General features: G+C 44.5%; 1 protein-coding gene across 8 annotated transcripts in view; it reads right to left on the bottom strand.

The window, feature by feature from the left end:
* ABCB4 (ATP binding cassette subfamily B member 4) overlaps positions 1-12,367 on the bottom strand; it is a 67,055-nt gene that overhangs the window by 12,987 nt on the left and 41,701 nt on the right. For 6 of the 8 annotated variants that reach the window (XM_036328304.1, XM_036328305.1, XM_036328306.1 and 3 more), the window contains 6 exons: positions 11,208-11,354; positions 9,240-9,344; positions 7,605-7,682; positions 5,787-5,870; positions 4,436-4,639; positions 523-623 (listed from right to left, as the gene is read on the bottom strand). In XM_036328304.1, the coding sequence (XP_036184197.1) occupies positions 523-623; positions 4,436-4,639; positions 5,787-5,870; positions 7,605-7,682; positions 9,240-9,344; positions 11,208-11,354 (719 nt within the window). Of the gene's footprint in view, positions 1-522; positions 624-1,491; positions 1,598-4,435; positions 4,640-5,786; positions 5,871-7,604; positions 7,683-9,239; positions 9,345-11,207; positions 11,355-12,367 lie in introns of those variants that run through there. The other 2 variants (XM_036328309.1, XR_004970918.1) reach the window with 2 other exon arrangements.

Below are 12,367 nucleotides of genomic sequence, written 5' to 3'. Positions count from 1 at the left end.
CTATTGTTTTTAAAAGAGATAGGAAAATTTGATCCTATGGCTCAGTGGCATGAAATAAGCCAGTCAGAGAAAAATAAATATCACATGATCTCACTCATTTATGGAATATAATAAACAACATAAACTGATGAACAAAAACAGATCCAGAGACAGAGAAGCATCGATCAGACTGTCAAACCTCAGAGGGAAGGTAGGGGAGGGTGGGGGTAAGGGAGAGAGATCAACCAAAGGACTTATATGCAAGCACATAGGCCTAACCAATGGACACAGACAACAGGGGGTTGAGGGCATGAGTAGGGGGATAGGGGGTAATGTGAGGATAAGGACACATATGTAATAACTTAATAAAGAAATTTTTAAAAAGCTACTTATTTTCAGTAAGATAATTAGCAAAAAAAAAAAAAGATGTCATCCTTACAGTTGCATTAGTGTTTGGAACAGCAGAGGTTTATTATCTTTTGGGTACAATAACTCAGCCTTAGGCCAGCACTAGGTTCTTAGTAACGATCACATGTTCATTACCTGTAAGGTCCGTACAATTTTTCCACATACATTGATTCAAATTTTTTTTCCTGGGTCAAGGACACAACTGTCCTAATATTTTCTATGGCCTCTGTTGCAATCTGTAATGTAGAACAGATCTTGATTAGACATGGGGCTTTTCTTTCTGAAACAATGAAAAATGTAAACCGTAGGGCATTCTGAAAAGAATCCTGAAGGGTTTGAAATTTCTTCATTTTGAACGCAAAGACATAACAATGTGTTCTTTAAGACGAGCTGTATGACACAACTGGCAATCTGAAAAGCACTTCTGGTTGTGCCAAGTATATTGGGCAAGCTTTTGTATTCCGGGGGAGACTGACAAGCTTAGGGCAAGAATGGTAGCCTGAGCACCAGAGCCTGATTCTATTCCCAGCCCTGCCACCAGGCAGGTACTTGACTGGCTTTAGTGACAGCCTTTCATGGCTTTGCTTTCGCCAGAGGGTGGAGTCCTAGAGAGTTAGGCTAAGTGATTTCTGAGGGCCCACGGGAAGTGCCAATCATTTCCTCCATGAGCACATCCCTACGTAGAGGAACTGTCCACCCATAATTGGAAAGAAGATCCAAATTGTAAATAACATGACCCGGCCACAAATCCCTGATTAAACCCGGGACAGACCCCTGACTGACGCAGGCCAATCAGATTATTTCCTGGACTTGGAAGCAACTGCTTGAACTGAGAAGTCCTTGGATTGGGAGGTTTAGGTCATCAGGGTATGTGTGGGAAGCTGGTCTGAATATGAAGCAATGGAGGAACGGAACAAATGTATAGAGGGCCTCAAAGACAATAGAGCTTACAGCTCTAAAGGAGGAGCCATGACTTTCCAGTAACATAAGCCATGGGTGTTCCCTGCATTTCTGTGTGTCCTTACATTACACCCCTTTTACCCAAACCAGCCAGAACAGTTTTCAGATGACAGCCAAATCTCCCCTTGACTAATGTTCACTGTCATAGACTAGACTATAGCTGTCATCTAAACCATTAGCACAAGGGACTTCAGGTCTTATCTTGAGGTTGTTTTATCAGCTTTATGACTTCTACTTTAGTTCTCAGCTTCTGTAGCCAGAAAAAAGCAAGATATTTGATAGTTCAGGCTGAATAGCCTTGTATCTCTATTATAAATGAAAAAAAACAACAAAAAAAAACCTAACAGTAATAATAGCTGGAGTAGAGAACACTTATTGAGCTTTTACTATGTGCCAGGTATTACCTCATTTAACTGACATGATCTCATTTAGTCTCACAATAACCCTGTGAGGTAAATATTATTCCTGTTCCACAGGCGAGGAATTGATGCACAGAAAATTTAAGTGGTTTGCTTAAAGCTCTGGAGTTAAGGAGTAGGCAAGCAAAGATAGTCTACCTAAGGCCAAGTCAGGTTCTTAACTCATGATGTCATTCTGCTCTCCCTGCTTTGTCATTTACACAAGGAGGAACTGGTTGTTAATGACTAGGTACACGCAACTCTTAATTTTCTGGTCGTGGATCAACTACTTGGAGGGTTAATTCTGATTCAGCAGGACCTTGAGCTCAGTAATTAGGCAGGGCCCACGTCAAAAGGGAGGGTTACTATTCATCCTTCTCCACCCCCCTTCCCAGCCCAGCAATCAACACCCTCACTACCAAACCCTTTTTCAAAAATGAAAATGGGAAGATATCCCAAATCCCAATGTACTTTACCCATGAATAATCTCCACCAGATAAATGAGAACATTTCATTTTGAAAAAAAAAGAGAAAATTACAGTGATGTGGGTAGTTTTTGGAGACCTCTTTCTAACCCTCATTCTGTGTTAATCAAGAGTTGACTAAGTAAACAAACTTGAACTGTGATTAAATTTCTGGTCATGAACATTTAAAATTTTCAATCTCATATTTTCTTAAAAAAAAATCACCTCATTAGGTTAAAGTAGTTTCAGAATGGTCAGTCTGAGTTGCTCATTCTCTGGTTCCTAGAATGGCAGAGTATGTGATAGCTGAAAGGAACAGGGACGCTATCTGGCACAACTCCCCATTTCATAAAAGTGGAAAGTGAGGACCAGACCTCCTCTAGTATCACACACTGAGTAGCAAAGCCAAGACGACTAACCCAAGGTGCCATGTTGGTTTGCCATACTGCTCAATTCTAACTGCCTTCCACTGCCTGAATTCTGGCCACTTTCAGTGTTATTTAGCCATTGATAATAGCGTTCAGACTCTATTGTCTTAACTAGGTTCAAGATGTTTTCTTTCATGTCACCAGTCTAAGGAAAATGTATCTTCATTCTATCTACGGACAATTCTCCCTTCTGAAATGGGAAAGGACACGGGGTGCAAAGGAGAAAGGAAACAAAACCACGCACAGGATGTTTTCTCAGCAGTTAGCTGTGACAAACAGAAGGACATGATGCCCTGAAATCCCCACAGCCAGGAACCAAGAGGCTCTTCAAGCACGTTGGGCACCATGCACCGTGCTAGCGCTTTGACTTGGGAAAGGCTGCAGGACGAACACAAGAAGGAAGCGTTCTGATGGGAACCTGGCGGTGAGACCACGCTGCTTTGAACTCAGCTGATGCCATTAAGGGCGAAGGGGTAAGGATCTCATTGGCTATCACTGGTTTAGTGGACACAGGCTTGTTGGGATTCTACGCTCACCCCTACATGCCCTATACCAGTGGTTCTCAACCTTGGCTGCACATTAGAATCACCTGGGAATCTTTTTAAAATCCTGATTTCTGGGCCTCATCCTCCGGAAATTCTGTTTCTTTGTTATGGGTTGGGGCCACAACATTAGTAACAAAGAAATAGAATTTCTGGAGGATGAGGCCCAGAAATCAGGATTTTAACAAGATTCCCAGGTGATTCTAATGTGCAGCCAAGGTTGAGAACCACTGCCCTATGAGATGGGAACACTGTCAGTCCCACCTCACTTAACTGTGCAAAGGCCAGTTGCAGCAATGTTTGTGAAAGGGCTTTGTAAAGTCTCATGCTGTAGAAACTATCACACTATATAGTCATGACTGCTTCACCTCCTAATGTTTCAATAAAGGATAATATTTACATAAATAAGAGTAAAATATACCCTGGCTGTAACCTACATTTAAATTTTTAAATGCATGTACATGTGAATAAAATATTTATGTGTAGACTTAGACACATTTAAACACATATAAAGGGGCTGTGTAATAAAGAGCTTCAAAATTAGGCCCGGATTTGAATCCCAGCCATGCCTTTCACTTGTTTGATTCTCAGGTTCCAATCTGTAAAATTGGGGTAACACGAGTGCCTGCCTCGTAGGATTATTGTGAGGATATAATGAATTGGTGCACATAAATACATACTTAGAACAATAATTGGCACAAAGTAAAGACCAAGTGTTTGCCTAAATTGCCATTATAGTTAGAACCACAAATTGAAGCATTACTGCCCTCTGGTGGCGGTCTCCCTCAAGTACAGAAATCACAGCCAAGAAGAAAAGAACTTTTGAGTATCAGCAAGTACCCTAGCTTGAACAATTCACTTACATTGTTTTAAGGGCTCCTCATCTGTAAAATAAGGGTGATATTTGTCCTAACAATGGCATCAAGGTATGAAGTAAAAGGTAAAATCAGCTTTGGAAATTCAGAAATTCTTTATAATGACCCCACGTAAAGTGTTTTCTACAGGCTAAACGCTTTCCATTATTCCATGTTCAAGTTCTAGGCATTCTTAATACAGTCAACTATTTCATGCACAGTGCTGGCAATTATTAGCTGTAGTGAGCACAAACGTTTAGTCATTAAAACATTAGTTACTAAAACATTCATGTTGCAAAACGTAATTCCAAAAAGTCATGCCAAAAAACAATGCTCATACTAACACATAAAACACATGTCCAAACACAATGCTCATGCTAACGGAAGCCTTATGTGACCCACCTTTCCAGCAGCTTCCAGTTCCTTTTTATCTCTTTTGGCATTTCCAGCCAACATTTTCATTTCAACAATTCCCGACACCGCGATGATTGGAACAACCGATAACAGCAAAAGAGTTAACTGCCAACCGTAGATAAACGATATGATAATGCCAGTCCCAAGGTTGGCTGTGTTCTGTGCCATTAAAGCCAACCTGGTCCCAGTGGCCTGGAAGGGCGAGAGAGAGGCGTCAGCTTCCTGGATGGCAGGGTTTTGCGTCCGTGCTAACATTTGCTCCCTTTCACTACAGTAAATCCAAGACCCCTGTGCTTCACTCGAGAGGCTCTGCAGGTTTTTTCACCTCTTACTCCTCTCCTGCCCATGTGAGCTCAGCGTGGCAGCATGGAGGAATCAGCGGCTCTGCTTTGGGGACAGGCTGTGGGGCAACGTTCACAGTGGAAACTCACCCCGGTGTTCTCTGGTCATGTTGAAGACGATTTGCTTTAAACGTGCAGGAGGGAAATTTAATACTTCAAGAGACCACCTGTTACCAAGTGTGCACGCCCTAAGACCAGCCACTGTAGGGCACACGTGGACATGAATTCCTGTTGGCACCTCTCAGAAAGCAGGGTTGATGCAGCAGAGGCTGCAGTGGACTCTTCCCGCTCCCCTGAGCCGTGCGGACACAGTGGGCTTCACAGCGACAGACCTCAGCTCCAGGGGTGGGGACCCAAGCCAGGGAGAGCGTGGCATTTCCCAGAGACACAGTTATTGGTTCAGGGCCTGGCATATGACCCAAACGAGCTCAAACCAGATTTAAGGGAAGGGTGCGCGTTTGGTGAATGAGGCACAGGTGTGCACTTTCGCTGGGTGGGAAACAAGGACGCTGTGGCTCTGGTGACTCCTGGCAGCCATCCTCGGGCCTGGAGGGACGGAGGCATAGCAGGAAGCCAATGCTCAGGACTGAAAGCCACTCAGAGCCATACAGACAAAGGGCACCTGGGTCCTTCCTGACATTTTTGAGCCAGTGGACCCATCGACCCTGAAGTCTCACCTTCGTCTTTATTGTTTAGGCCTGTTTGAGTGTTGTCATTTCCAGCTGAAAGCAACTTAACAGGTGCAGCTATGCCCTATGTCAGTGGTTCTCAATGTTGGCTGCACATTAGAATCACCTGGGAATCTTGTTAAAATCCTGGTTTCTGGGCCTCATCCTCTGGAAATTCTGTTTTTTTGTTACTAATGATGAGGCCCAGAAATCAGGATTTTAACAAGATTCCCAGGTGATTCTAATGTGCAGCCAACGTTGAGAACCACTGCCCTATGTCTATTCAAAGCCACATTAAAGAAAAATAGGATTAGAGTGCAGCCTACATACCCCTTGGACTTGGGAGGCGTCCGTTGCGAGTCTTGTAGAAAGTGCACCAGTGCTGTTTTTATGATCATCAAACCAGCTCATGTCCTAGGGCACAAAATACACCTTTCAATCAGTTCAAGATGAAAACAAGAGAAGGAAATCAGATGAAACCTTGCAAACCTTCAATGCTGAGGCAGGATCCACACTTGACTTGGGAACTGGAGTTCCAGGGACCCTCACATGCAGCACAGAACCCCGGTCCCTGCCCGGGGCGCACGCCCTCAGAGTCCACCAGGGTCCGAGCCTGAGGCGGCTCTGCTGGGCCAGGGACGGCACCGCCGATGGGGCAGGTGTGTGTGTGCACTCATCAGATGGCAGCTTCCTCCCAGTGTCCCCTGAGGTGCAGGTGCTGTGGGCGTTCCATCACCCAATGCCGACAACTAGCTCTATGGACACTCCCTCCTGACCGGGCCTGGTGGGGTCCCTCATAAAGGCGGGGAAGCTCTGGGCTGGACATGGCTTCCTGTAAATTCTGGGCACGAGAGCATCAGCCCTGGTTTCTCACCATGTTTGTTTTCTTAAACACAAAGAGTGTTGCTTAGGGATGATTTTAAGTATAAGCTACTCATCTGCAGCATCTTTTAGTTTCATATAAAAAAATGTCCCTACATAGCACAGTTTAAAAGATACTGAGAAAAGGTTTGTAAACTCAGATTTGCTAAAATACGATTCATGCTGTGTGCCCATTTATGAACACCTTCTAGAACAGCGGTTCTCAACCCCTTTGGGGGTCGAATGACCCTTTCACAGGGGTCACCTAAGACCATCGGAAAACACATATATAATTACATATTGTTTTGTGATTAATCACTATGCTTTAATTATGTTCAATTTGTAACAATGAAATTGGGGGTCACCCAATTGAGGAACTATATTAAAGGGTCGCAGCATTAGGAAGGTTGAGAACCACTGTTCTAGAAGGTAATCAATTCCTGTCAATTGGGTGAATATTCTGGTCCTTTCCTACGACTTTTTTTTTATAGAACTAGACTCTAGTGATGGCGAACCTATGACACGCGTGTCAGAGGTGACACTCGAACTCATTTTTTTGGTTGATTTTTCTTTGTTAAATGGCATTTAAATATATAAAATAAATATCAAAAATATAAGTCTTTGTTTTACTATGGTTGCACGTATAAAAAAATTTCTATATGTGACACGGCACCAGAGTTAAGTTAGGGTTTTTCAAAATGCTGACACGCCGAGCTCAAAAGGTTCACCATCACTGAACTAGAGGGTTCTATGAACTTCCTAGGAAAGCAGGCAATGCTTGTCATCCCAGCTACCAGCACACTGCCCGGGACACAGCAGGGAGCCGTTTAGTGAATGAATAAGCGAACTAATGTGAAAATAGAGCTCAAATAAGACAGAAACAGAATAAATCACCCAATTTGGGAAAACCTATAGCTAGTATGGTCGATTGGGGTGCATGAATTCTATCAACTTCTTTTCCCTTTGTTTAGAGGCGGCCGGAGTCTCAAATGACTCGCCAGGGCTTGTGTAGAATCCAGAGGCGAGATACGGGTCCCTGAAATGATAGTGTCCACACAGACAGAGGTAGTTGTGAAATAAGCCCCCAACCCCCCTAAATTAAGCCTAGGCCAACAAAAACCCTGTGAGGTTTTGGGTAATTGATGGACCAGGACAATTTGCAGGGCCCCGACCGGTGCTTGTATGAACACCCAGCCGGGTGGGGAGGGGGGACAACATGAAATAGGAACAGAAGAAGAGGCTGAAAGTAGGAAACCTGGGCAGAAGGCATCCAGTGCACACGCCTACCTGTCTCAGCATCGCTCTAAAAGCCATTGACCGAAGCCTGGTGGTGAGGATCTCGCCAGCTTTCCCAAACGTGAAGCCCTGGTTGAGAAAAGAAAACAAAAGCTCCTGTTCCCTTTGATCATCCCTGCTGTTCTGACGCAAGTGGGTACCTGCCCATTGATTTATTATGTGACTTGTATATTAGCCAATGAGTAACACATGTCTGTGACCAAACATTCATTCAAAGTCCCAACTTAAAGTTCACGTACTGCTGAGTCATGGGTATGTAATCGAGATGAAAAGCCTTAAAAGTGTCCAGTCTGGCTTCTGAACCATTCTAAATAGGTTTCCTTCTCAACACTTTCAAGAACATCTCAGTGAGGACAATACTGTGTTTAGTCACAACTTTCATGTGTTCCTATTACTTTAAACAAAACAGTGAAAAGAGAAGTAACAAAATTCTATGCAGGAATGCATTTGGGCCACATGGGGAGGGAGGGCGGCGGCCTGGAGTAAGAAGCTCCAGGCGAGTTGGCTGGTTCCCGGCCACAGCTCCCCCTGCTCTCAGACTGGGGACCAGGCCCCTCTCCCTCCCCAAGCATGCTTGCCAGGCAGTTTCCCTCTTTCTAATCAGGTCCTGTTCACATGCCCACAGCTGGGCTGGTTTCCGGGGTGGGTGGGAGCCTCCAGGCTCACGGAGCATTGGTGTAGGTGTGTGCAGGCCATTCCTGGTAGGACACTAAACCAGGGGGACGGTGCCCAGGGGGATGGTGCCCGGGACTAGACCACCCTGGTCTCCTCCTTGCTTTGCTGGCAGATTGCTCAAACCCAGTGTGGGCTGCCCACTGTCGGTGCAGCCTCTAAAACACATTTATGTACCTAGCTCCACTCCCTAACACACCAGGGCTAGCAACTGGGTGGGATCACTGAGAGCTAAATAAATGATTTCTAAATAAAAATCTTGGCTTACTTTTACCATTGGTTCAACAATGATGAGAGAGAATCATGCTGGGCCTGACTAGGAAACATTTTGCTGAATTAATGGATTGTATTGGAAGGGCCTGCATGGTGCTCACTGAGTTAACAAGACAAAAGGTATTTGGTAAAAATCTAGGTAGAAAAGTACAATCGGAGTAGGTCTGCTAGTTCCCTCTGGCCAGGTCTACACTATCTGAATGCAAAACAATATATATGTTCTTTCAAAGAGTTCATCGATTAAGGAGGAAACACTCAGAGAAGTTATCGATATTATGTAAAGAGTAACAACAAAAAAAGAGGATGCTATTGTACTGTTCCCTCTCAACCCTCCCCCCCCCGCACCCCACCCCAGTTTTTAACTAGTTGAGTTTAACTGGTTCTCATGTTCTCCTGGGGACTTGGGTCTCTTTGCCCTTGCTAAGGGAAAACCTATGACATGCCATAATTCAGCGAATGGGGAAGTCACAATTGCTCCTGCTAAGGCCTGTCCTCTAAAAATGTCCTCTGTCAACTGTGTTTGCCATTTATTTCAGTCTCAGACTCAGAAACTCCATTAGGTCTTGACTGATTGATAATTAATCAATCTACATTAATAGGTAGTTAAAATCTAATAATTAATCTATATCCTAATTGAAGGATAATCTATATCCATGAGAAGACCAAATCGTAGGTACCTACCTGAAGGAAGAAAGTAAAGAAAGAAGTAATCCCCAGACCCAAGAACAGCAACGAGATCATGTTGCACTTCTGCTGCTTCACGGCATCATCCCCTGGCCCAAAAATCTGCGAAAGAACATGCAGAGGGCCCGCCTCATTACAGGTCCCTTGTTTATTCCTCCCACAAACAGTGGCTGGAGCATCTCATTTTAAAGACGGGGCTTTGAGATACGTGGGTTTTTATTGTGGTAAATATGCATCACATACAAGTTACCATTTTAATCATTTTTAAGTGTACAATTCAGTGGCATTAAGTACGTGCTCTGTACCTGCTAAATAGTAAGACCCCTTTCCACCCTCCCTAGCCCTCTGGGAACCACTATTCTAGTTCCTGTCTGTGAATTGAGGAACATGTGGTTATTAACATGGGTTGTGAGTGGCTGCACACTTTCGTGTTTGTTCCTCTTCCCCTGCACTTGCTGTTCCCTCTGTCCCAGCCTGTTCGCTCCACCCCTCACTTCACAGGGCCTCTGCCCAGAGAGGCCTCCCCTGACCAACCTACAGGAATAGCAACCCCACCTCTAGCTGCCCCGCCCCCCGCCGCCCCCCGCCAGATCCTACTTTTAAAATGCTCGTTATCCCTTGACACATGATGTAGTTTGTTTTGTTCTGCATGTACAGTGACCTGTTTGAGAGCAGGATTCGGTTTATTCTGTTTCCCGATAGATCTCCAGTGCCGAGAGCAGCATTTGGCACATAGGAGAGGCCCCAATATATAGATACAGTCCACATAGCTCTTAAATTGAAGACAGTTAGGAATTGCTTTATTTTTAATATAAAAACATCCTAATTCATTTATCTTTTGGCTTGAGGTCTTCGTTGTAGACCAGTGTCCAATGTCACAAGCATAATGAACTCAACATGATGGAGAATAAGTCGCCTTTAACAAAAAAGTCTCTCCAAAAATGTAAGTGGTTGGCTAAGGTTATTACAACATAAATACTGGGTTCTATGGAGCCTTAGGTGTTTCTGACAACTTCCTATAAATATCCCCTCAATGAATGTAACAACTGGGTCGCATGAGTTTTCTTTCTTAGTCTCAGACTCCCCAAGCCATGGAAGGATTGCTGAAATTATAGCGTGGTGGCTATCGCTTATTTAAAAGTGATTTTAGGGAGAGAGAGAAAGGGAGGGAGGGAGAGGAAAAGGGAAAGAGCGGGGGAGAGAGGGGAATATAGGTTTGTTGTTCCACTTATTCATGTGTCCATTGGTTGATCCTGCATGTACCCTGACCAGATGATCAAACCCACAATGTTGGCATATCAAGACGATGCTGTGACCAACTGAGCTCCTGGCCAAGTCTGGTGGATATCACTTCTTGAATACTTACTATGAAGCAGACAGTCTTAAATGCTTTCCATATAGTGACCCATATAATCTCTTTTCATCCTCAGCTATCCTATGGTGCATTTATTTTATGGATGAAGAAACTGAGGTACCGAGAGGAAAAGCATCTTGCCCAAGTTTGCACAGCTATTATGTGGTGAGGCCAGTCTGTGCCCAGAGCCTGGCCTCTTGAACGCTATGACTTGAACTCTTTCCTCCTGTGCACACTACTCTCCCTGCACCCCCCACTCCTCCCCTCCCTGCCCACCCGCCCAAGCCTTCCTGTGAGACCAGCATCTCCCTCCACAGATGGGATGGACATCACTGCCTGATACCAGTTGGACCCAAATGAAGAGAGCTCATTAGAATGCCTCCTTCATGGATTTTACAGTTTACTGTATAATTTCATTAATATCATAACCTGGAATGGTTCATACTTTTCTTTGGCCTCACATTTTTCCTCAAAAGGGTATTAAAGCCTTTGGCTTAGTTTATTTTGAGGCTGCTTTACTCCAAAATGGACCCAGTGGTAAGGCTGGCGTGAGCACTGATTTAATGATGAAGCAATTTAATTCAAGTTATTAAGCAATGTTTCAAACTTACCGTTATCATCTCTGAGAATATGACTGAAAATGCCGGCTGAAGCGCCCCGTTAGCAATGGCACATACCGTTCCCACCACAAAGTAGGGCCATTCTGTTTTATTCAGTCTCAGGACCTTCAGAAAAGATACCGGTGGCACATTTTCATCCTAGAAGAGATCAGGATAGACTGGCGATCAGACAGCAGCCACCAGAGTTTGCAGACATAGAAAACAGACACTGCATCGCTCTGAAGGCACTTGCACACTGAGTGCAGAGAACCACCGTCCAGCTAACGGTGTACTAGAGAGCAGGACAGTGTACTGTCCATGTCCACAGGGTGCATGATTCCACAGCATCAGCTGAGTCTGAGCTGCTCGCCCAAGAAGCAATCTTCATGGCGTGATCAGTGCATTTCTGTTCCAGCCTCAGCACAGTGAGAAGAAGCAGGGTCTGTGCACAAAATGCCCTGGAATTCAAGTCCCCACTCAACTCAATGAAACAATACTCATAAACAGAAGGCCAAACGGCCACACAAGGGTAGGGTGCCACGATGAACCTGAGAACATGGGTCTGGTCTCCTCGCCCCCAGAACCCAGCCCGGCACTGCCTTCTCTGTGACCGGCTCCCAGCTCACAAAACCAACTTCATGCTGCCCCTTTCTCTTCCCACTGTTCCCTGTGCAGACTTCTCGTCTCATGGCTTAGCTTGTTTTATTTTCTGTTGTTGTTGTTTTTCTTTTGTTTGTTTTCATGTCTCCTTTCCTACGTGGGCTTTTTAAAGGTGAAGACTACATCTTCATATCCCCAGAAACTAGTCCCACGCCTGGCACATATCAGATTCAATGTCTGGTCAAGCATGACAGATTTAGGTCACAAAAAGGAGACTATTCTGACTACAGAGGTAGGTTAACATTAAACTAGATACTAAAACTGCCTGTGGAATGCTCTAGACTGATGGTCGTTCAAATGGGTCATGTTTGTCTCTATGAAACAGAGCAAAGGAGTAGGTTCTACTCAGCCCCTTTTTATTCAAACCACCCATTTTCTCATTTTCGTGTTTAGTTTTTCTCCCTGTTTAACATTATCTTCAAGTCCTGGTCTCCAGCCCGATAAATGGGCCATTTTCTCAGGCTGCCATTCAACACAAACAGGTCTTCCAAGATCCCTCCCTTGGATACCCT

The sequence above is a fragment of the Myotis myotis genome, unplaced genomic scaffold (genome assembly GCF_014108235.1).
Source record: "Myotis myotis isolate mMyoMyo1 unplaced genomic scaffold, mMyoMyo1.p scaffold_m19_p_11, whole genome shotgun sequence".
NCBI classification, from domain to species: Eukaryota; Metazoa; Chordata; class Mammalia; order Chiroptera; family Vespertilionidae; genus Myotis; species Myotis myotis.
This window is presented reverse-complemented; position numbering and strand designations above follow the sequence as displayed.